Here is a 25,472-nt window from a genome sequence, read left to right as displayed (position 1 = left end):
CTCGCGGTCCTTAGCTTCTTGTTGTTTTGCTTTTCTTGCTAGTTGTGCCAACGCAACTCGATTCATTTCTTGTTGTTGTGCAAGCATGTCCAACATCGACTTGACCATTGCCTCCATAGAAGTTGGTACAATTCATGGCGTAGATGGTGAAGGGGGAGGGTCAGAAAAATATCTTGGTGGTGAGAACTCTTCGTCGCCTCTCTCATGCTCATCACTTGTATGCGAAGTATCCATTCTGCTTCGGGTGACGACCATGCACTATGTATGATCTTTGGTTCTTAAGTTCACGACGAACTTGGGTTCTTGAGGGTCTTGAGGTTCTTGAGGTTTTCTTTCGCTTGCAAACCGTGTTTGAGAAGGATCTTCTCTTCACCCGAGTTCTACTCCTTTCCGCGGGCGCACCCCTTGGCGGCCTTGCGCTCACACCAAGGTTGCTTTTTCCCACCTCACGTCGATTGACTGGCTGCTAAGTGCACGGTCCGCTCTCAATGAGTGAAAAGAGACACAAGGGGAGACTGGCCGCTGGACAAGCCCTTCTTTCTTGGGATTCCTGTCACTCTTCAAAAAACACGATTAGGAATCGACATGCCCAAGCGAACTTGGGTTCAAGCAAAAAAAAATTCTTGTGATTCTTGTGGTTCTTTCCTTAAGTGATACAGAACATTGCCAAAGCTCTGATACCAATGTAAGGTGCAGCGGAATGAATGTTGTACTTTCTCAAGATGAGTGATCCATATTTGCTCAAGGTTCCTTTTAGTTCTTATGGAAGGGAGAGCCTTCCGTTCTTAATGGAGAGTGCTATGATCACGAACAAAGTGAATGGACACTGTGCGTGCAAGTGTATGAGACTAAGAGATAGAGAGAGAAGAGAGATACGACACTAGAGACGTAAAACCCTCCTCTGAAGGCCCCACTCTCGATGGCGAGAGTGGTCTACTATTGATTGCACAATCTGGTACAAGATGCTGATGCAAATCTAAATGGGGCTATGTCGATGTCGACGGTGTGGACGACGAGGAAGAGACTATGGCTGAAAACTGAATGCTTGGGATGCTTCTTGTCGCTGAATTTGTTGATGCAAAACACTGATTTTCTGATGCTGAAAACGCTGGTCTTCTGAAGCTGAAAACGCTGGTTTTTTGAAGCTGAAAATGCTGGTCTACTGAAGTTGAAAACGCTGGTTTTCTGACGATGAGGCTGATGCTAAAAACGCTATGGTGCTGGAGTCTATGGCGATGATGCTATTGCTGAAAACGCTAGGGTGCTGAGGGTCTTGCTTGAGAGGGAATCCTCCAAGGTTGGGAGTCTTACTGAGAGAGAGGGGGAACCTGCCGCTGAAGCCCGTTGTTCTCCTTGCTCATCTGCCAAATAGTGCTAGCTTTGGTTTGCTTATATATTTTCTTATCCAAATTGCCCTACCTACTTTTGTTGGAAAGTCACTTAAATTAATAAGTGAAAAATGCCAAAAATAGGTAAAATAGGCTAAATGCACTAGAAAATTTCTTGATGGATTTTGAAGGGAATACTGATGATCATGTTGTGTGCAACCAGAGGATATGCATCTACACTAAGTGACTGGGCATGCACGGTCTACGAATAGACTCACAAAAGTGCCAGATCACTTCTAATTTAGACTGATTGGACTGACTGAACCCTGATCATGCTGTAGCTTGTCCACGGACACATAGGGTTGGATGTGTCACGGGACATTGGGAAAGTATTGCAATGGATTTCATTTTTGCTCTCCCGAGAACACAGAGTGGTCACGATGGTATCCGGATTGTTATTGACAGATTTAGCAAGTAGGCTCATTTCATTCCAGTGAAGAAAACAGTCAAGCTGGATCACTTAGCAAGATTTGTGGCCCGGATCTTTAGATTACATGGCATGCCCGAGATGATTGTCTCCGGCAGGGATCCAAATTTACGAGTTTGTTTTGGAAGGCAGTTTGGGAGAACATTGGCACGTGGTTGCAGTTCTTGTTATCTTTCCACCTCCAGACCGACGAGCAATCGGAGATTGCTAATTCAAAGGTTTTGAATTTATTGAAGTCTTACATCTCAAATCAGAAGACTCAATGGGAAAAGTATCTGCCTTTGGTAATATTTGCCTACAACAACACGATACACTCGTCGATGGGGAAGGCGCCATTTGAGATTATTGAAGGTGTTGTGAAGGTTCCATCCTTCCTAAGCACGAAAGATGAGATTTTTGAAGCCGACAAGTACACGTGCGATTTGGACACGGCTTTCGCCAAGGTCCGCGAGGCTTCGCAGAAATTTCAGGAAAGACAGAGAAAGGTGATGAGCGCGCGGGGGTGTGTGCAAGTGATAGAACACGCGAAGATGTGCAGGCCTTGAGGCTTGAAGTGGAGGCACTGTGCTGCAGGAGGGAAGCGCTAGCAGAACGAAGAGGGAGAGAGAGAGAGCTCACGTTTTTGGGGAAAACTCAATAATTGAGTTTTGGGTTTTCTCACTTTTATTATAAGTGACCTTTAAAAAATGTGACAAAGTATAAAAATGTACAAAAAGGGGTTATTTAGGCCTTTAACCCAACAACCTCCCACTTAAAGGCATAAATGACGCCTTTAAGTTAACCAACTCCCACCAGCTGTATGCAATGCTCATGTTGAGCCTTAGCAAGACTCTTGGTGAGAACATCTGTAGGGTTATCCTGTGTATGGATCTTAGTCAAGCTGACTAGACCATCCTCCAATACCTGTCGTATGAAGTGGTACCGCACATCTATGTGTTTGGTACGCGTATGAAACATGGCATTTTTGGCTAAATAGACAGCACTCTGGCTATCACAACCCAACACGGGTGTACGAGCAGGCATGCCAAGTTCTTTTGCAAGTCTGTCCAACCAAATGGCCTCTTTTGAAGCCTCTGTGGGTGAAATATATTCAGTCTCAGTAGTACTCAATGCCACAATTTTCTGTAACCTAGAACACCAAGAGACTGCACCACCAAGAATGGCAAATACATATTCATTGGTAGATTTCCTGGTATCCATGTTGCCTGCCATGTCTGCATCACAATATCCTTGCAACTTTAAGTCACTTTTGCCATAAATGATACACTTTGATTGTGTACCTTTCAAATATCTCAGAATGCATTTGACAGCTTCCCAATGCGCTTTGCCAGGATTCGACATGTATCGACTAACAACTCCCACTGCATGAGCAATGTCGGGACGAGTGGCAACCATAGCATACATAAGAGAACCACAAGCTGATGCATAAGGGCTTTCAATGCCACCTCATCCTTTGGGCAATCTGCTTTGCTAAGCTTAGTGTATGGAAGTAAAGGTACTCCAAGAGGCTTAGCATCAGCCATATTAAACCTGTCAAGTACTTTTGCAATGTACCTTTCTTGAGATAAAAACAACAATTTCAGCTTTCTATCTCTTTTAATACGCATGCCCAAAATATGCTCTGCATCACCCAAATCCTTCATAGCAAATGTTGAATTTAGCTTACGTTTCAGAGCATCAAGACTAGTCTTATGTTTCCCGGCAAGCAGCATGTCATCAACATAGAGAACAAGTATGATGGGACTACCATCTTCATCCCTTTTCGTATACAAACAATGATCTGCATGGCTGCGTTTAAAGCCTTGAGACAGCATAAAAGTGTCAAACTTCTTATACCACTGCCGTGACGATTGTCTCAAACCATACAGAGCCCTTTTCAGTTTGCATACAAGTTCCTCACGTGTAAGAACTACAAAACCTTCAGGTTGTCTTGTCACCGTGCAAAAATGCTTTCTTTACATCTATTTGATTCAATTCCAAATCAAGCACTGCAACGAGAGCAAAAAGGACACGTAAAGTTGTAAGCTTTACAACGGGAGAAAAGATTTCTTGAAAATCAATTCCTTCTTTCTGTGCATATCCTTTTGCAACCAATCTTGCCTTGTACTTGGGTTTTTCATCCACAATCTTAATATCGTATACCCATTTGTTAGGAAGAGCGTTTCTCTCTTTAGGCAATGGCACAAGATCCCAAGTATCATTTGCATACAAGGATTTCATTTCCTCTTGCATTGCAAGCTCCCGCTTACTGCTTGACTCACATGTCTTTGCCTCTTTATACGTAAGAGGCTCTCCCTCATCTGTCAACATAATGTAATGCAAAGAGGGATCATATCTACTCACAGTCCGTCTTGGACGAGTAGACAGCCTCACCCAATGATCCACATTATCCGGTAATGGGTCTACATTAGGTGGCAAATAAAATCATCAACAATGGGCTGCTGTACATCATTTTCAGCACCATTTTCAGCTTTGTTTCGTGGCTGCAGATGCCCCTTCAGGAGCCTCAATTTGCTGTCCAATATCATCTGGCTCAAACACCACTGGATCATCTACATTTTCTGTCACAAATGCGGGCACCACGTGCCAATAGAAAAGAACAGACTGAACAGACTTTTAGCACTTAAATAACAACTGAACGGAAAGAGAGACGACACGCGACACGGAGTGGCGGAATTCCACCCCAGAGAGTATTAGCCCCAAACCTTGGCGCCCCTTTCGGTATTTCTTTATATTGCATCATCAAAGTACAAGCCGGTACCCTATGATCCACATTATCCGGTAATGGGTCTACATTAGGTGGCAAATAAAATCATCAACAATGGGCTGCTGTACATCATTTTCAGCACCATTTTCAGCTTTGTTTCGTGGCTGCAGATGCCCCTTCAGGAGCCTCAATTTGCTGTCCAATATCATCTGGCTCAAACACCACTGGATCATCTACATTTTCTGTCACAAATGCGGGCACCACGTGCCAATAGAAAAGAACAGACTGAACAGACTTTTAGCACTTAAATAACAACTGAACGGAAAGAGAGACGACACGCGACACGGAGTGGCGGAATTCCACCCCAGAGAGTATTAGCCCCAAACCTTGGCGCCCCTTTCGGTATTTCTTTATATTGCATCATCAAAGTACAAGCCGGTACCCTAGACTCTGCACCTTCTCCAGGAAGCATGCCAGAGAATGAGCCCTAGCCTCATATTTAAAGGCCCTTGGCTTGAAAAGCAGTTGTAGTAAAAAGCCTTTAAACTCAAAAGCTTCTGGTTCAAAAGCAAAGCCAAAAAGCTGCCAGCGCAATTTACGGAAATCCGTACAGCCTGCCACGTCATCAGTCAACGCAAAACGCGGAAATCCGTACAGCATGCCACGTCATCATGTCACCGCAATTTTTGAAATTTGTCTGCTGCCTTAGGGTTTTTGGCAGAAATTAGGGTTTGCAGGTTTTATGGTTAGGGTTTCCAGAATTAGGGTTTCAGCAATTAGGGTTTTCAGAATTAGGGTTTTTGGCAGAAATTAGGGTTAGGGTTTTTTGCACTCGGGCAACCACGTCCTCGCTCTGTGACACTTCTTCTGCTGCTTGTTCTTCTGAGGGTTTAGGCCCCTCGGCTGGCATCTGTAAGTTGGCTCCATTCTTTAGGCTTCGACACGTCAGCAGTTTGTTACATCTCCCCTTCTTGAAGAGAGTAATCGTCTGCGATTACAGCATATCTGCAAAACAACTCAAGTTAGCTCAAAAATTTCCGAGGGACATTTCGAGGGACAATCAGTTTGCCCTTTTTATTAAGGAGTTAGGTTCTCCTTTCTGCTCTTTTGATCAAGGAGTTAGCTGCTCCTATCAGCTGTTTTCATCAAGGAGTTAGCTTCTCCTTTCGTCCATATCGGAACTCTTGATATTCCGGCGTAGTAAAATTAGCCATCACACCCAGACCGTACTGATCTTCCTTAGGTGTCTTGATGCACTAAAATTACATACCCAGGCAATCTCATCCAATTAGGAATATTCAGTGGTTGGCACATCACAATGCAACACAAATGCTCACATATGCATGTTACAAGACATAGAAAAACATAAAGCTGCCGATGAACACTCCTTCGGCATAACCTAACAAGGTCCGGGCCGGGAGATATTCAACGACTCCCTCATCACTCCTCCCGCATAACCTAAAAAGGTCCGGGCCGGGAGATATAGAGGCCTTTTACAACCAAACGTCCCCTAGACCGCAGCCTGCGTCGTTTGGAGGTGCTGAGAGTAACCACTGCTCAGACTTCTTAATACTCCTCCCGCATAACCATCCAGGTCCGGGCGGGGAGTCACAACAACAATTATTTTACAAGCATACAACCAAACGCTCCCCAGGCATCGGCCTACGTTGTTCGGAGGTTTTCAAACATACAACGAAACGCTCCCCAGGCATCGGCCTGCGTCGTTCCGAGGTTCAAACAATACCAAAACAGTATTTCTCACTTCTCCACCCGGGAGTAAAATCACCAATCATTGAAACCAGTATCAAACCAGAGTCAAACAATTCAAATCGGCACCAAAACAAGTTCAAACCAGATACCATCCATTTCAAACAAATTCTAAACAGGATCACCAAACAAGCTCAAACAGAACTCAAACTTAAAAAGCAATCTCGACATCAGTCGAGCTCGAAAAGTCGACTGACTTTCCATCCTGAAACCTGTACCAAAAATTAGGGTTAGGTTTCTTTCATAAGGTCGTAGCCGAGCACAGCATGGTCCATTAGCTCTTGGACAAACAGTGTTTCTTTGGCGGCGATAGTAGTCCCAAGATAGCAATCGCACTCGGTCTCCAAGTTCATCTGCTTGTGAAGAGACATCTACTGGGAGATGTCGAGAAACTTCAAGTTATAATCTGCTAGGGTTTCCATGGCAAGCATTTCAGGATACCCCACTCTGCCAGAAGTTGCACTCCAAAGGAAGATGTCAGAAACCATATAACTTCCGGCAAAAAATTTCTTGAAAGCTTGCCAAGTACTTGGAGTATGCTGCTTGGTAGCTGTAGACATCAACATCTGCATGGCATTGCTTCTGAAAAAACAGTGACTTGAAACAAATCTGGATCCTTCTCTTGCAAGTGATCTTAATTGGCTTATGCCCTATAAGACACTGCGGTGAAGACGGGAGCGCGCCTGATGCGCGATGAAGTAAGGGTGGGAGTGGCTAATTGGTCCGGATTGGAGAGTGGCGAAGATACCTCGAATCAAATTCAATAGCTCTGTCTGCTCTTTTGTGGGACCGGTATGCCTTTAGAAAAGCACACGCCTGATGCTCTGATACCACTGTCACAAATGCGGGCACCACGTGCCAATAGAAAAGAACAGACTGAACAGACTTTTAGCACTTCAATAACAACTGAACGGAAAGAGAGAGACGACACGCGACACGGAGTTGCGGAATTCCACCCCAGAGTATTGGCCCCAAACCTTGGCGCCCCTTTCGGTATTTCTTTATATTGCATCATCAAAGTACAAGCCGGTACCCTAGACTCTGCACCTTCTCCAGGAAGCATGCCAGAGAATGAGCCCTAGCCTCATATTTAAAGGCCCTTGGCCTGAAAAACAATTGTAGTAAAAAGCCTTTAAACTCAAAAGCTTCTGGTTCAAAAGCAAAGCCAAAAAGCTGCCAGCGCAATTTACGGAAATCCGTACAGCCTGCCACGTCATCAGCCAACGCAAAACGCGGAAATCCGTACAGTCTGCCACGTCATCATGTCAGCGCAATTTTCGGAATTTGTCTGTTGCCTTAGGGTTAGGGCTTCTGGCAGAAATTAGGGTTTGCAGGTTTTAGGGTTAGGGTTTCCAGAATTAGGGTTTCAGCAATTAGGGTTTTCAGAATTAGGGTTTCTGGCAGAAATTAGGGTTAGGGTTTTTTGCACTCGGGCAACCACGTCCTCGCTCTGTGACACTTCTTCTGTTGCTTGTTCTTCTGAGGGTTTAGGCCCCTCGGCCGGCATCTGTAAGTTGGCTCCATTCTTTAGGCTTCGACACGTCAGCAGTTTGTTACATTTTCAGCCATATGTGGTGCATCCTGAGGGTCAAAAATAGGCCTAACAGGTGGTTGGTCATGCTGAAATTTGACCCTTTTATGGTCATGCTTTGAGGCACATGCCTCATTAAAAACAACATCCCGGCTGCGTACAACCCTTTTGAGCTGAGGTAACCAAATCCTGTAACCCATTTCGCCTTCTTCACCATATCCCATGAAAAGGCCTTTAATGGATTTGGCATCTAGTTTACTCCTCAACCCGGGTCTGACATGCACAAAAGCCTCACAACCAAAAATGCATAAGTGATCATATGAAGCAGGCTTGCCAGACCAAACCTCTTTAGGGATGTCACCTTTCAAAGACATGTGAGGGGATCGATTGCATATATGCACTGCAGTTTTCAAAGCTTCTCCCCAAAATCCATGAGAGAGATTAGCTGTGGACAGCATGCATCTCACCCTCTCACAAAGTGTCCTATTGAATCTTTCAGCCACACCATTAGAAGAGGGGCTGTATGGCACAGTAAGCTCTCTCTTAATGCCCAAATTTTCACAAAATTTGTTAAATTCAGCACTTGTGAACTCTCCCCCATTGTCCGTATACAAGCATTTTAGCTTTCTACCTGTTTGGGTGGTCACAAATGCATGAAATCTCTTAAACGCAGCAAAGGCTTCATCCTTAGATTTAAGCAAATAAACCCAAATTTTTCTAGAATTATCATCAACAAAGGAGACAAAATAAGCATGCACCTCCCATAGACTTAGTAGGCATGCTACATACATCAGCATGTACAAGATCAAGCACACAAGATTTACGAGAGACACCAGAGTAATAAGAACGCTCTACTTGCTTGCCATATTGACATTCATTACAAAAGTCAAGCTTTGTGCCTTTAGCATCAAGCTTGTTCAAAGTACAAAGTTTAGAAAGGCCCTTTTGGCTCACATGGCCAAGCCTCTTGTGCCACAACTCCATGTGAGAGTTAATTTCAGCCAATGCAATAAACTTGCCCAACACGGCCTTTCCATGCATGCAGTAAAGTGTCCCTTTCTTTGTGCCCTTTACAATCAGCCTTGAGCCTTTAGTCATTTTCCATGATCCTCTCTCAAACAAGATGCTGTAACCATGCATATCCATCTGACCAACAGAAAGCAGACTCTTCTTGATTGCTGACACATATCTAACATCATGCAAGACAAGCTCATTTGTGCCATCTATGGAGAGATGCACAGTGCCAATACCCTCAATGGAACATGCATGATTGTTTCCAAGGTATACATGGCCACGTTTGCTTGCATCAAAAGTAGAGAAACACTCCTTGATAGGAGTCACATGAAATGAAGCACCGGAATCAACAATCCAAGTCTGGGATAATGCATCATTGTCAGTCAACAAAGCATCAATAAGATCACTCTTGGTGATCTGCAGGTCCTATGAATGAACATTAAGAGAGGCATCAATGTCATAAGCATCATCATCTGACAAAGTGGCACACAAGATGTCCTCTACATCTGACAACTTCTCAATCACAACACTAGAAGCCACATTGGCCTTCTCTCTGTCCTTTGAGCTATCTTGTGCATCTGTCTTGACTTCCTTCTTCTCTTTCTTTTTGTCTCCGCCATTCTTTTTCCGTTCTAACTCGGCTTTGTAGTACCTGCAATCGGGTTTCTTGTGACCTTTCCTGCCACACTGATAGCAAGTCACATCACCCTTGCCTTTGCTACCATTTCCCCTTTCCTTACTCTTACTCTTACTCCTTTGTGCATAGGCATTCTTCTTTTCTGTCCTGCCTCTAACCATGTTGGCAGAGCTGCCTCCCTCTCCACTTGCTTTCCTCCTGATTTCCTCATTCAAGATAGAACCCCTAACACCATCAAAGGTCAAATTGGGGTTATTGGACAATGAAACCACCAATGTTTCCCATGACTCAGGTAAGGTTATAAGCAAGAAGATAGCTTTCAGCTTATCATCAAAAGGGGGCAAGCCTGAATCTTGTAATTGCGACAAAGTACCTGCGAACAACGACAAGTGCTCTGCAGCGCTCTTGGACTCATCTAGTTGCATGCCAACAAGTTTCACATCAAATGCACTTGGTTGACAGGCGTTGTATTCTCATACATTCCCTTTAACTTCTCCTACACATTAAAAGCACTTGTGAGACCTTTCACATCAATGACTGTCTCATCGGTCATGGCCATTTTAATGTATGTAACAGCCTTCCTGTTCAGGCTAACCCATGCTTCATCCGTCATATTCCGTGGCTTTACCTGTTCAAGTGCCCCTTCGCAACCCTTAAGAAATAGGATTCCCTGGATCCTGTCTTTCCAAAGGTCGAAACTTGTTCCATCGAACCTCCTAATCTCCAAGAGATTCTTCACATCCGAAGAAGATGAGGCCATAGTTGCATGAATAAGAGGACTAATACGTTGAATTTTTGGGCAAAATGCACAAAAACCGGAGTATAGCCTCACAGAGGCATATATGCACTACAGTTCCAAATGGTCACAGGAGCAATTCAGGGCAAAATAGGTCGATTTGGGCACAAAAATCAATTTCTGAAATTTATGCGCAGGAAATTTTAGCGAGCGAATTTGTGCTCAAAAACAACAATTTTAGTTGTTTTTAACCTCACAGAACATACATAAGGCTAATGCACAACCTTTAGAAGCATGTAAGAGCAAAAGCCCCAATTTGTAGCATCAAATTGTATGAAATTGAGCCACAACTGGTCATACATAGCCAAACTTTGTCAAACGTGCATAGATTGCTTCAATTTGCACTTCCCCCAATGTAGTCGCATCATAAAAACAATTGCAAAAACCTGCGTAAATCTGAAATTTGCTGAAAACACCTGTTTTAGGACCCGTTTTTCGGCAATTTCAGTGTTTTCGGGTAGCGAGGACTTAGCAAAAGTGTTCCCACACCTTAATACATCATTTTCAAAACCTGTATTTTTCTGTCATAACCTGTAATTTGCTGGTTTTGACCTAATTTCAGCTTGTTTTAGGTCAATTTGACTTGCCGGGAGCTCTCTAGTGTCCGGGGACGAGTCCTAATCTCGCGTGAAAGTTGACCTCCTTGGCTGAAAATCAACGTTTGCAGGTTTGGGAGCAAACCATAATTGGGCTCTGATACCAGTTGATCAGCGCGCGGCGGTGTGTGCAAGTGATAGAGCACGCGAAGATGTGCAGGCCTTGAGGCTTGAAGCGGAGGCACTGTGCTGCAGAAGGGAAGCGCTAGCAGAACGAAGAGGGAGAGAGAGAGAGCTCACGTTTTTGGGGAAAACTCAATAATTGAGTTTTGGGTTTTCCCACTTTTATTATAAGTGACCTTTAAAAAATGTGATATTGAACCTGGACAAAGTATAAAAATGTACAAAAAGGGGTTATTTAGGCCTTTAACCCAACAAAAGGCAGCAGATCGCCATCGTCGCGATTTGAAATTGAAGAAGGATGATTGGGTGCTCTTACGTTTTGAGAAGGCACGCCTGAGAAAGGAAAAGGGAAAGGAGAGGCTTTTTCCAGAGCTTAGTATGAGATATTACGGACGTTTCCAGATCTCCGAAAAGATCAATGGTGTCTCCTTCCGACTGAAACTGCCTGACACTTGGAGGATTCACAATGCATTTCATGCGAGTTGCTTAAAACCTTTTAAAGGTGATGTACCTGAAGATGGGGAGCCCGATGAGCAACCCGAAGTAGAAGAAAACGAGGAGATTCTTGTTCCTGAACAGATTTTGACACATAAGGATAGAAAGAATAAGGGTAAAGTGAGAAGGCGGTTCTTGGTAAAATTCAAGAACTATCCTGCATTGGATGCGAAGTGGATGGAGGAGGAGGACCTAGCAGCTACTCCTCAAATTGTGAAACTTTACCTTGAAGCTTTTGGTTTAGCATAGTCTACTCCAAATGGAACCCCGAATTCAGGTTGGCCGGAGATCTGGTGCAATGGGTTGCACAAGAGGGAAGTTACTCCGCTCCTTTGTCAACAGATGGCTCAATTTTTGAATACTAGTGTCACTGATGTCTCTTTGAGCTTCATGGATAGTGAGATTCTTTGAGCTTCATGGATACTGAGAGCTGACGGTATTTTGCTATATGACTTTATGAAATGGAATTCCGGATAATATGAACCTGATTTGTTCTTGACTTTTTAAGTGCAGGAACTGATAGACGAAATGACTGCAGCATTTTGGTCTGAATGATCTCGACAGACATGGTTGCAATAGGGATTAGTCAATTGGACATCTATGAGGTCGTGAGTGTATTCTAGATGCGATTGCTAATTGCATTGCCGATAAATCATGGTCTAAGATCCGAATGAATGTTGATTGTGATTTGTCATGTGATGTCCTGTGATGTGACTGTTGATTGGTACATGTGCTAGATGTGTGTTCCTAGTGCGTCGGTACTAATAGTCAGTGTCTGCTAAGACAGTTTATGGCTTTTGTCTGTTTTGTAGGCATAATCGAGGGCGATTACAATGCTTTCAAGAGGGGGGTATGTCACAAACTGGTACGTGGCTGCCCAGTTGGTGACTGCTGGCTACCCATGGTACACACACACTCTGGCTAGGGTTGACTGAACTGCCGACATCAGAAATAGTGACGTGGCTGCCCAGTCCGGAAATCACGGCGCATATCACGGAACTCCGTATTGCTGTTGACACGTGGCATTCCGTAAATCGCAGCGCTTTTTACGGCAGGTTTTACAATAGTTCTGGCGCTGCTTTAATATTTAAAAGCTTTGCTTTATCTTGCCAAGTATGGCTTGAGAGAGAGAGAGAGAGAGAGAGAGAGAGAGAGAGAGAGAGAGAGAGAGAGAGAGAGAGAGATTGTACATGCTTTATTTTACCAAGCTTTTGATTTTCAGCTTTTGGGGCTCTGTTTTTAGCATCCCTTGTAAACCTTTATATTGGTAGCTTGGGCTCTCACTTCTTAGAGCATCTGGACGTGGAGTCTGAGAGTGAGTCCCGGCTACTCGCTTGTACTTTGAGTTGCAGATTAATACAAAAAGAAATACCGAAAGGGGCGCCAGTCTTTGGGGCCAATATCTCTAGGCACGGAACTCCGCCGGGCCAGTGTCGAATCAATTGTGAACTGTGAACTGTTTTGAAGTGATTATTTGTGGTGTCGCGGTAGATTCTCGACTTGGAGTGTCCAAGTCTGTTTTTACAGTCGGCGTTTCAAAACACCCTTGCGCGGAGCTCCCGGTGCCCTAGCTTGGCTGCTAGCAAGAAGACTCGCCGAATAACCACTGTCTCAAAACGTTGTCGATGAGGCCTCTTTTCCCTAGTGAATGGAGGGTGCCCATAGTACATTTAGAGACATTTTACACTTTGGACTAAGCTTTAAGCCGATACACCCATGCATGTCTGGAGTAATCATCAATGAAAGTCACGAAGTATAGGTGATTGCCTGAGGACGGAGTTTGCACAGGCCCACAAACATCACTATGCACAAGTTGCAATCTGCATGTAGCCCTAATTGAACTCTAATATTACTGTGAAGCCTCTGGCTTATTATAGAGTTCCCCATTTTTCAAAGACCTTCCACTCCTAGCTTAGCATATTAGGATTGGTCTTAACACTTTCAAAATCTATCTTCTTTTCAAGAATTCTGTCTGCAAAGAAAGTCATTTACTTTCTGTAGACTCTTGTTCTACATGAAAGGGAATGTCATGATTGTGCTTCATTATTCAATAATCATCATCATTGTCCACGGATCGACTGATTATCGTGTGCATTACTTCTTCCAATCTGGTGATTGAGCAGCATTAAAGAAAGACATATTCCCGAAAGGTTGTGCTTGTTCAGGAAATAGCGTCTTAGTAGGAATCATATCATTAAAAGATCATATCTATGAATCAAAAGAGCTTGATCTTATCAGAATATTCATATCATAGATTGTAATTCCAGTGTCTGAAGAATCTACCCACAAGAGTCGCCACATAAGCTGCACGCTTGTATGAGTGTATTTTGATATCATTTTTGCCTTGGTTGTGTTTTTATGTTTGATTATCAACATTCTTATCTATTGTTATTGTGATGCATTTCTTTCTTGTCAGGTTCATTTGCATGCAGGTACAGATGCCATTCTAAATGCCACTTTTATCAGGGCTCCACCTGAAGCAAAGATCCGAGTCAATGTTCCTCTTGTTTTCCGTGGAAGAGATGCCTGCCCAGGCATAAAAAAAGGTTTTTCCTTGCCTTTGCTCATCGTGTAAGGCTGTCTCCTGGTGTTTTAAAGCAATGAAGAAAACAGTATTTCTGCACAATTATGGTTTGAGCATTCCTCTTTATTGCATCTAAAAGGGGGCAAAGTGTGCGATTATTGCCAAGTGGTAGTTCTGTGTTGGTAGCTGAGGAGCTTCTTTGTTAAGCTGCTACAGTATCTTTATATGAGATGAGCAAAGCAGTCAAGGTGTGTTGAATAGACTAAGACACAAGAAAATGACAAATGTGCAGAAATGCCGATGCCATGGATTCGATTATGCAGTTGCGCATGCTGAGGAAGAAGAAAAGAAACTTGTTACAATCACCTTCTGGTAGATTATTGTGGGGCATTCTTGAAATGTACATAATAGTTTTGGTCTCTTGTGGTCAACCCTCTTTTGCCTAGGTTTTAGGCATATTAGCATTTTAGCTATATTTGGGTCTGTTCTCTTGAAGAGTTTTTGTTTACGGGCACTGGTATTTGTGGGCACTTGGGACTCTAATTTCTAATTTAGTCCATTTAGGAGGCTTTCTGCTCTTTGTCAGGTTCATGTTTTTGAGTAGTATTCAACATTCGCTCGAGACTTTCCTCCCTTCTATCTTTATAGCTCTCTATTAGTAGATCCGGCCAGCAGCCCTCCCTTTCCCTCACAAGTAAAACATACTACTGTTACACTTCATGCAAGACGAAGTCAATCTATGGCTATCATACTACAGAGGGCTTTTTTTGCATGGACCCTTCCGCTCCCCTATCTACAGTAACCATTGAGCTTATACGCTTGTTGAACTCAGCTGTCAGATTTTATCAGTACTGGGACTATGACTGAGAACAGGTGATATGCTCTTCAGCACTGAGTCCAGACAGCTATGTAGACGCCATAGAGAGCAGAGATTGCTGGGACAGGTATCCCACTGCCAGGGTAGACAAGAGATGCTGTCTCGTACTGGACATAAGAGGCGTACTTATGGAACCATTCTTGTGAACAGAGAGTTGAGCATAGCCTGGCGAGGACTCCAAGAGTGGACACCCATTGAGGATCTTGCAGCATGGCATACTAATGTAGGACTATATCATGTATTAGACTAGTGACCTGTCCCATAGCAAAATAGTAAAACGCTCTGCTCCAGTCCATAGGCTCTGTGCAAGTACCTCATCTGCCTGATTTGATCTCAAAGCAAGCTTTGAAGCAACCTCTTCCTAATGGAGACATTCACAACCCTGATGTTAGGCCTAGAACGAAAGGCTTCCTGGAGATAGTTTAGGTGAATAATTAAGAAAAGATGTGAACCCTTCGATACTTGAGATACTCGTCGATGGGAAACAATTTTTGTTTGTTTCACCAGTGTGATACATGGCTCTACGTTGGTTGGGACACCATGCCTTAGCTTCCCATGTTGACGATCCTTAAATAGCCCCAAGTAGTAAATACCGCACCTTTTGGAGACTTAAACAAACATTTCATTTAATTTCATCTCTCTCAGGATCAGCCATCACTGCAGAGCTCGGTCCACACTCATTCGACCACTACCGGCACTCTCGTCGACCGAGCACTGGAGCTACGGAGATTCAGACGGCCACGATTGAGGAGAGGGGCTACGCAGCATCGACGGAGACTACAGCAGAGGATTCGAGCCATACTCTCTCGACATCCAGAGTGCAGATGAGGATGGATTCTAGTAGTAGTATTTTTGTTCTAGTCTTTTTGTACCCAGATATGGTATCAGATTCACAATTTTGTAACAGTTTGGTCTCATAGGTCATTTTGGCCTTTTGAAGACGTTTAATATAACATTTCATTTCATTTCTCTCACACACACACACACACATATCCTGTTATTCAGTTTCTCTCCCTGTGCCATACTGTCTGTTATCCTATCTGCTGAATTCCCCTGGATTTAATGCCTTGCTAACTTTGAAAATTCTTTCCTGGCAGGTGGCTACCTTAATACCATAAAGAGAACAGTGCGGTTTAAGTGTCCAGCTGATCATATTCCACCTTATGTGGAAGTTAACCTCTCAGAAATGGATATGAAGGATAAGGTTCTTTTGCGTGATCTAAAGGTTCACCCCTCAGTTAAATTGGTGGCCGTTGATGATTCTCTACCTGTATGCAAGATTATGGGAAGTGGATATGAAGGTGGTCCACGTGGGCCAGGAGGAACAGCACCAGTAGCAGAAAAGGCAGGAAAGGAAAAAGGAGGAAAAGAGAAGGGTGGCAAATGAGGTGCTTGAATGATTACAATGTCCTTTTGCTTTGGTAGGGGTGGTCGACGAGTCTCGTGCCAACCTTTCAGTTGTTCCTGTGGAACAATTTTGGGCCAAGGAGGCATTGAGGGCCTCTTGCTTTTCTGGCACATTCACATGCCTGTGCAGAGGAGGCGATTTCTTGGAGCTCGTCATAATAGGCTCTAGCCATTGTTAGCTTTTGGTTGTGCTTGAGTTACTTGGTCAATAGGGGACGAGTCTGGCCATGTATGCTCTTGTTGTAGTTCAAAAGACTGGGCTGACCTTCACATGTTTTCATGTCATAGGAATGGCAGATTAAAGTGCCGATTTCTACAATTTTCACGTCGAATGTAGCCTCATAGTGTTACCTTTTGGATATGTCTTTTTGATCTTCTTGGCAGGTTATTTCTGGCCGGCCTGGTCACATGCCAATTTATTTCAAAGATAGAGGTAATAAAGTTAGCCTTCTCAAACGGCATCTCTACCTCTACTGCTAGCAAACTTTTCATATTTAGCAAGGCTACGTCACTCTGTGCTGCTAGCAGACAAAAGATATCGAAACCATAGAAAAAAGCAGCTTCACATACAAAGCGCTCGAGATGTTAATCTTTTGACTCTAGTGGGAGGACAAGGCTTTCAATGTGCAGGTTGTTTGGATTTTCCTGGTAGGGATTGCTCTTCATTTTTGTAGTTGCTTTTGCATTGAAGGTGCACGTTTCCGTTTGAGAATAGGAGAAAAGCTGCCATGTCATTAGCAGCCTTTATCCACAATTTATTCTGCAGCATTAATGGCATTGCTCAGGCGACCATTCAGTCTTTTAGGCTAAAAAGGAATCCTTTAAATAGTAAACTAGAGTATAGCTGTAGATGTGTGTATTTAAAACGAGCTTATTCAAAGCTTTCCTGATCTCCCATGGGATTTGTAATAGCTAGTAGGGGACTAACCAGTCACTGGCTATTATGTAAAACTTTTTCCAACCCGAGAACAAAATTCTCCCGACTTCAAGGTCAAAACTTAAGGATTTGATGGTCTATATGCTGAAACATGTTAAACTTAATTAGCTTGGAAGTATTAGGGATTTGCAGTTTTAGCCAGTTAAAAGTACTCCACAGGCTGTTTTTTTTCACACTGACGCACAGTTGGACGCCTCAATGCGGATCGTCATTCTGCCAAAGTATGCTCCTTGTAATTCAATTGTTGATTTAGTGTGTGGGTCCACAAAGATTTGGAGTCAACTCCCCTTGGCATTGCAAATTAGAATTTCCCCATAGCAATGCAAAGCATTTTTGGCAAGAGGGTTGCGGTAGAGGCGAGGAGCTTTAAGCGCACTGTCTATGGCTCAACACTTGCGGCATTCAGGTGGGGCTGCAATCCCATAAAACTAGCTGATTTGAGGCATCAGAGAAAAGGAGGGTGGTTTAATATTTTCTTCATTGCATGTTTAATTGTTTCTTCATTGTGATGATTCAGCTCAAGTGTTGTGAACAATTTGCACGAGTTTGGAAACACATTGGTGATGTGATGACTATCATTACATGTAGAAAAGCAATGTCTTGTTCAGCACTGCTTAGTCACTTCAAAATTTGCAATCTAGCTTTAAAAGTAGATTTTCAAGGTGAAAACCTACAAATCTTGGAAAATTTTAGTGTATTTTGCTCAAAGTTTTCTTTCCGAGGGTTAACCATATGATGGCTCCATTTACATCTTTTCCATAAGAAGGTTTTCCGAGACGATCATAAGCTTTTGCGCATCTTCTAAAGTATGGGCCTAGAGAGAGAGAGAGAGAGAGAGAGAGAGAGAGAGAGAGAGAGAGAGAGAGAGAGAGAGAGAGAGCATGCCTATGTTGAGCGCGCACTAAAATATACTCTCTTGTCGAAATACTTATGTGCCTAAAGGTCCTCTTCTCTCCTAGTTGGTGATTTGTATAACAAAGTACAGCCTCCTTGCTGAGTTTTTGCATCAATAAATTTTTTCCCTTGAGAGGAAACCTTCATATAAAAAGAAAAAGAAGCTTCATATACAATAAACTAAAGGTCTAGAGAGATCAATGCAGCTAATTGAGTTCGAAGTAAACGCAAAAGGACGAGACCACAACAAGAAGTGGGTATCATAAAACCTAATTACAGACCCTGTTGAGATTTGCAAGGCTTTCCCACGGTAGGTTATGAAACTCACAGAATACCAAACTAAGAGTGAAATTAAGAAATAGAAGTTTCTTGTGCATATCCACCATTGGTTCCTTCATCCAAAGTTGCTTTCCTTACTTGAAATAGAAATCCCTTTGCACCTAAAGTAGTGTTGGTGTTTTCAAACTCTGTGGAAGCCCTCTTTCCTGGGAGTGTAACCCCCTTTGTAGAACATCACTAAGGGAAATGCAATATTCTTCCTAATTCAAACAAGTGATAAAATCGCTAGGTTTGCATTGAGGTTACATCGTGCACGTTTTTATTTAGGATCTCAAATCTAGATTGCTGACGAATTAATTCACCCAATGCAAGAATACAAGATGCTTTCAAGGTTTAAACATGATTCGAGTATTATGTTGAGGATATTGAAGTCGAAGTTAAAGATGTTGCACTCCTTAAATCCATTCCATGAGTAGCATTCATCTTCAACTAGTTACAAAGTAAGGTGAACCATCACATTGCTTGCTAACATACATATAACATAACATTCTCATGTGGTCGAACGAGGGTGAGTGAGCGTGTGTGTATGTGAGAGAGAGAGAGAGAGAGAGAGAGAGAGAGAGAGAGAGAGAGAGAGAGAGAGAGATGATTGTGGGACCAAAGATACATGTGATGTACTATGTATGGGACTGATAAGTGATTCTTAATGTCTGAAATCGTGGTGATGAGAATTGCAATAGAGAGCCCACATTGTGGATGGAGAGAGAGAGAGAGAGAGAGAGAGAGAGAGAGAGAACTTGAAATTTACTACACACCCATCACCAAACAACTTTTCGAGGAATGTTTGTTATTGAATAAAAATATACATAAAATAAGCCAAGCGCACGAAAATTTCTAAGGAAATAGAGAGAAAATAAAGGAAAGGGAAAAATTGATATATCAATTAAAGAAATTTGGATTCAAACTATTGGCATCATGCCTATTCGGACAAGCCCTCAAATAAAGTTAGTCAATCCAAAGTGCAGCTATTAAGAAGCCTTTATTATGTCGCAATGTTGTGACCAAGGAGTCTCTTTATATGGGCACAATTGAATGGACAGTATGGACTTACAAGAAAGAGTCCTTTAAATGTTGAATGTAATCAAGATACCAAGTTTCACGTTTCCAAACTCCCTTAATTGAAACTTGAAAAACTCGAACATAAGAACCCTTTGTGCCTACCAAACAAGTAGTCTGTTCAAACTAAAAAGATAATCCTGAAGAGAGAAATTAATTAATGGGCGCATGGGATCTATGGTGGAATGAATAGCATTGTATATCTCCAGAAAGTAATAATCCCCCCAATCCCCTCCTCCTCCTCCTCCTCCTCCTCCTCTCAGATCTAACCCGCAACTTGAGCATGAGACATCTCTCCTGACGACATCGCCCGTGCACATCTTCATGAAATGTATGTGTCTTCATTGGTTTTGGGCGTGTGAACGTGCCACGGGACGAAAGTAATCTCTGTACTCGAGATTGCTTTCGTGACAAAATCTACGGTGCCTGATGAATGTCAGGGCCCTAGATAGATACGGTCCCTTGATCGCATCTCCCCATGCCCATGTGGATGATAGCTAAGGGAGGAGAGAGAGGGAGGGCAGAAAGGCCTCAGTCTAGAGCCCCATGCAGCCAGGCCAGGGACCTCAAAGACTAACCTAACTCCATGCTAGCACCATGCTCTGGACAAAATATACATCCCCTTTCTACATGAAGTTGAGTTACCACGCAATTTTAAAGTCTATGCAACAAACTTAGATTTGGCATCTTTTCAGGTCCTGCACAGATGACATGTGAAGGGAGGTCCATGCCATAAAGCTTCAATTACATTGGACATGGAGCTCCTATGCACGTGTCAATGAGTTTTCTTTGAATTCTCATGCTCCCATACATCCCCTTTGAAGTACAACCATGTTCCCAATGCACAGCTTCTTCCTGCAATGTGGTTGGTGAAAGTGGTGCAAATAAACTCCCAGCATGCTAGTAGCTACAAATGTGTATACTTGCTGCACAAGAGTCGCATTGAAAGGATGCCCAGAAAAGGAGAACAATTCAAGCATTCTCCTGTATGATTCATGAAGCTAGGTGCACTGTAGGAGGTCATGGGCACGACATACAAGCCACAAGGCATGTGAAGATTTGGTTAAACTTGATGTTATGGACCATAAAACGGGTAGCGAGTGTGTGTGAGAAGAGGCTTCAATCAAGCTACTGACAAATGTTATCACCCTCCAAGGTGAGGAAAATACATTAAGCATATTTACAATAGTTTAGGCTATGGATGATATTTGTTGAGTTCAGTATCCTTATACTTGAGGTATGTGGTCTTGCCTCTTGATATATGACCTTGAAGAGGTTTGAGCTACTTCTCACAAATATTTCTTGACCTTGAAGTGGCTTGAGCTACTTCTCACAACAATTTCTTGACCTTGAAGAGGCTCGAGCTACTTCTCACATAAATGTGATGCCTTTAATGTTCAACAATGCTTCGCCACAACATTCAAGATTACAAAAACTCGCATCCTCTTCTCAAATTCAAAGAGCAGCATTGCCTAAGTCTTGTGTACACATCATCAACGCTACTTTAGTCCATTGCTTTGCCTTGCAATCGAGTAGTGGCCCCATTAATTAATTACCAGCATTAGAAAAGCATTAACTACACTACATTGCATCTTCATATATGGTGATGACATCCTATACCACAAAAGTCAAGTTTCACATATATCAATGAGCCTACTGTGGGATACTTTGCAATATCGTGAAGTGCACCAGAAGATTTACCTTCAGCTTAAGCACATTCAAACTTTAAGTCGACAATGCATGCAAACGTAGGTTAGAATCAATGTAGAGGCAAGCAATGCATGTGATCACCATAATAGGCAATAGAAAGGATAGGCCCATGACACCATTTGTGTAAGCACCAAAAGATAAGCCATCACTGCACAAACACCCTTACAAGGGGGCAAGGACAGGCATGGAGTGGTGCCGAGGTTCCCTCTTGTGCCTTCTTTGGTATTAGTGCACCCCAGCTCCCAACTGCCAAAAAATTTTCTTTGATTTTTCGATAGTAAAAAGAGAACCCACCTCTATAGCCTTTGCCCTTTGGACTGGCCAAAAAGATGCTGCTGAAACATCACTCTCAGCTTTTCCCATAACTGAAGTCAACTTAACCACCTAGAGGAGTCATCACTACTGAGCATACCAGTCTTCCATCCTCTTGATGCAAAGGAAATCACAGTAAGGTTACTAAAAAGGCAAGGTAACCAATCAATATGACATAATTAGAATGAGCTCAATCCATATTTTGAATTGCTAAAGGAGGGAAAATGACAGGAAGGGCCTTCCCATCCTCTTGCATGATATAAATATGGGGTTACCATTAAGACAAGCTCAATCCATATTTTAGATGTCAAAAAGATGGGGACACTCATCGAGTGAGTCGAATAGGCCTCTGCACCATGTGCAGAGGGGCTGGTGTGAGCAATACTCACAGCTACAACCACACTTAGGGAGAAGCTGGCAATTCTCATTCGAGGCAGCAAGCAAGCAATACAAACTGGCTCAAGATTAACTCTCTACCTTTTTAAAACTCCTAATACAAACCTGCAATGCAACACAAACCAAAATATTGCATACTTGGAGTCAAAAAAAATCAATCACACTCCTTACTTTAAACTCCACAACATGTCCATTAACAAAGCTTCATCAATATGTTGTGCTGAACGATGTCATCATGGACATTATGCTATCATCTTTAACCATTGTCATTGTGGCACAACATGTAAGCACCCTAAGGGAGGACCATCCCAATCACAAAGAAAATTTTAACTGTCTGATGTACCCATTAACAACCAAACCATTAATCCTCCTTTTGAAAGTTAATGACAAATAAGGCAATAGCCAACAAATTGTAAAAAAGCTGCACAAAAAATTGAGGCCTTGCACATTTGGTGCGTGCTTTTTGAAATGAATGTAAACGAATATAAGGCCATAAATGGTGAGGCCTGAACATACTATTTAACATGGCACTCAAAAGATGGTTGTGGGGTTGTGTGTAAAGAGTAATATTCCAAAGAAACACTTACTGCAGCAGCAACAAACCCACCTTGCAGTAAGATCTTACTCCACAGCTGCATGTCTCTAGCAGATCAACTCCGACTTTGGACGAAGCATCAACCCTCGGAGATGATGTGGACGTGTAAAACATCCACCAGTTTTATGCCTACAAAACCCAGGCCCAAGCTGCATAGCTTGATGAATAGAATGGCATTTAAAGCTATCGATCTCCTTGCAAACGTGATAATGCTCCGGCAATATCATTCTTCATACCTTCAAGCAACTTGTAACGGCGCCGGGTGATCCTCCTTGCTGGGTCAGCGTTGAGATGGTAGATAAAGTGAGTACCTACTCCTGTTTGCTCAAAGTGTCGATCTCTCCATTTCTCCTCTCCCCCTCCCACTGTCTAACCTCTCTCTGACTTAATTTCAGATCTGTTTCTCTAATGTCGCCCCCATCATCTCCTGCCAATAATTTGAAGTCATCCTTGCCCTCTGTTATTCGTATGCGCAAATCAGTTATTTTCTTTGTTAGTGCCTGAACAGTGAGGTCAAATGCATCCTTGAACTTGCTGAGCCGATGCCGTGGGTCGTTGTACACGAGCCCTGGGATGAGACGAATCACCTCCTCCCTCATCCCCTGAATCTCAGCTTCAGAAAACTTCAACAGTACATCCTCAATACTCAAATTCCCAGCCCGTATATCGTCCTCTGGTATGAAGACAGAATAGCTGCTATAATCTGCTGGTAAATGCCATACATATTGGGTGTAAGCTGAATGATTATGAAAGAAGACAGGAATGCATCCTGCAATCATAGAATCAAATATAGAGCGGCGGGTGTAGGAGTCTCCCTGCGGTTGCAAACAGAACACCGACTCCTGAAAGAGCTTCATAAGCACAGTTGGCACATGGCACTTACTCTCACCTCTATCACACTCTAATAGGTTGCAGTGCTTTGACAGTTGACATTGACTCATGATCTGCCCTCTTATAGAAGTAGCAAGCTCAGGGCGAGGAGCTCCAGCAAAGGAGAACAGAAAAGGCCTTTCAACAGCTCTCACGTGCGCTTGCCACTCTTCGACATCTGAATCTCTAGAAGGGTGGAAGTAGGTTGGGTACGGGATACCGAAATCATCCTTGTGATAAGGGCTTCTCTCAACCATCAGCATAGACATGTTCATTACCTCAGGAATGTACAGAAGCTTGTTTCCCCAATCCTTATTGTCGTCCGTTAACCGCCGAAAATCCCAAGTGATTCTGCCCCCTACCACAAAATGATCACGACCACCCATAACTGCCCATTCTGGTCTGGTCCTCAACCAGCTTGCTAATCTTAGTGGTCCAGCATCTCGCACAGAAACATTAGCTCCCCATAGGTGCCTGGCTATGTCAAGGCCTGCATAGAAAGGTACATATAATGCAGCAGCTTTGCCCGAGTCACTTGTCAAGCATTCATATTGCTTCATTCTGTTGTGAAAGATCAGATCCACTGCAAATTGGTTAGTTGCAAACCAGCCATTCTTTGGAAGAGACCCCTCTGGATCCTCCAGCTCAGGGCCAAGGCCTGCATTCTCTGTGTATTTGCACATATTTGCCCAAGGATTAAGCTGCTTGCAGTTGTCAAGAAGCTCCTGGTTGAACTCTGAAGGAAGCTCATGCATGTAGACATACTTTCCTGCACACGGATCGCTCTGATTGTTGACCGAGGCAAGGGCACGCCAGAAGGGCTGGAGGGAAGGGGCCTTCTGCCTCTCATGCTGGTTATCTCCTGTTGTTCTCTGAGGAGGCTCTTCAGGAAGATTGCTCTGAAGAGTTGCAGATTTTTGATGGGGATGAAGGAGAGGAGGGACTTCAGTGGATGTGACTGCTGGCGAATCAGATGAGACTTCATGGGCCACAATGGAGAAGTGGAAGACGAAGAGGAGCCACCATAGCCCAATTGCAGCCAGAATGAGGAAGCAGCGACTGTAGAGGCGCGACAGAGACCACACTGGCTTCTCCATTCTGCGCCGATACATGTAAAAGAGGCGCGGTAGAACAATATAGCACAAGATCAGCGGCGAGGAGCACGAATTCCTCCAAATCTGCTCAAGGTCAAGTCTCCAGTTCTGATTGCCCTGAAAGCTCGGATTTGCAAGCGTAGCAGGCACTCATCCGCGCCCAAGAACTAACCTCGCCGGCATTGATGGGCAGCCTACAGCATCAAGGCAGCAGTAATGCCGATCATTCTGGCGATCATACTGATCGAAAACCTAGCGGTGGGACTCGGGAGTTTCAGCAGAAACAGTCGGACAGGAAGAGAGAGGATCCGGAGACCGCGCTGATAGTGGGAGGGCGAGAGAGTGGTACACGACGTGCTTTAACGAGGTGTCGGCGGCAAGAATCGAGATTCAAGGAGGAGGTTTGCCGCCTGTGTGAGGAGAAGCACCCACTTCTACGGTTTCCTTCTACCTTGGAGGCTCTTCTTTCCAAAGTGAAACGCTGGGTGTTTGGACTTTAAACTCGGGACTGAGTGCAGAAAATGAAGGTAACTGCCAAACCAGCCAAAATTTTGGACATACAGAAGACACGTGGCTATGCCAGCATGAGGTGACGTCTCAAGGTGACCTCCCAAATTAGAAAGTTTTAGAGAGCTTGCGCACGCATCGGACGGCAGTGGTCACACGATGCACAATTGTCACGTACTTTTTGGCATGCCATAGTGTTTTCCTGGGTTCGTTCATCTAATGTGGCAAGAGCCTTTTTAGAAACAACTAGTATGACCGGCCGCCTTCGGCGGTCTCTCTCTCTCCCCCTCTCCCCCTCACTCATATAAACCGGAACTCACCGGATGCAGCAAACTTTGACACGTGGCACTGGAAAACTAGTCTCCTTAATATATAGTATAGATGTAGAAGTAGGGAGAGGCGTGTTGTCATTCCCCTTTAGTGTGTGCATAATATCATGGGTGCGATTTGGAAATTGCTTTTCTCCACCCGGA

General features: G+C 43.5%; 2 protein-coding genes across 2 annotated transcripts in view; one reads left to right on the top strand and one right to left on the bottom strand.

Moving 5' to 3' along the window:
* Positions 1 to 16,663, top strand: part of LOC147430802 (uncharacterized) — a 33,496-nt gene extending 16,833 nt beyond the window's left edge. Inside the window, exons 2-3 of the mRNA XM_086493365.1 lie at positions 13,898 to 14,027; positions 15,980 to 16,663. Of these exons, the coding sequence (XP_086349491.1) occupies positions 13,898 to 14,027; positions 15,980 to 16,269 (420 nt within the window). The 3' untranslated portion in view covers positions 16,270 to 16,663. The remainder of the gene's footprint in view (positions 1 to 13,897; positions 14,028 to 15,979) is intronic.
* A 5,586-nt stretch (positions 16,664 to 22,249) lies between these two features.
* Positions 22,250 to 24,679, bottom strand: LOC147430801 (xyloglucan galactosyltransferase KATAMARI1 homolog). Its single transcript, XM_086493364.1, has one exon. It carries the CDS (start codon positions 24,508 to 24,510, stop codon positions 22,840 to 22,842), a length of 1,671 nt encoding a protein of 556 aa, XP_086349490.1. The 5' UTR covers positions 24,511 to 24,679; the 3' UTR covers positions 22,250 to 22,839.
* Positions 24,680 to 25,472: the final 793 nt, after the last annotated feature.

This window comes from Adiantum capillus-veneris, chromosome 21 (genome assembly GCF_014529385.1).
Source record: "Adiantum capillus-veneris isolate H3 chromosome 21, ASM1452938v2, whole genome shotgun sequence".
In the NCBI taxonomy this organism is placed as follows: domain Eukaryota; kingdom Viridiplantae; phylum Streptophyta; class Polypodiopsida; order Polypodiales; family Pteridaceae; genus Adiantum; species Adiantum capillus-veneris.
Note: the sequence above shows the minus strand (reverse complement) of the source record. Positions and strands in the feature narration are given on the sequence as shown.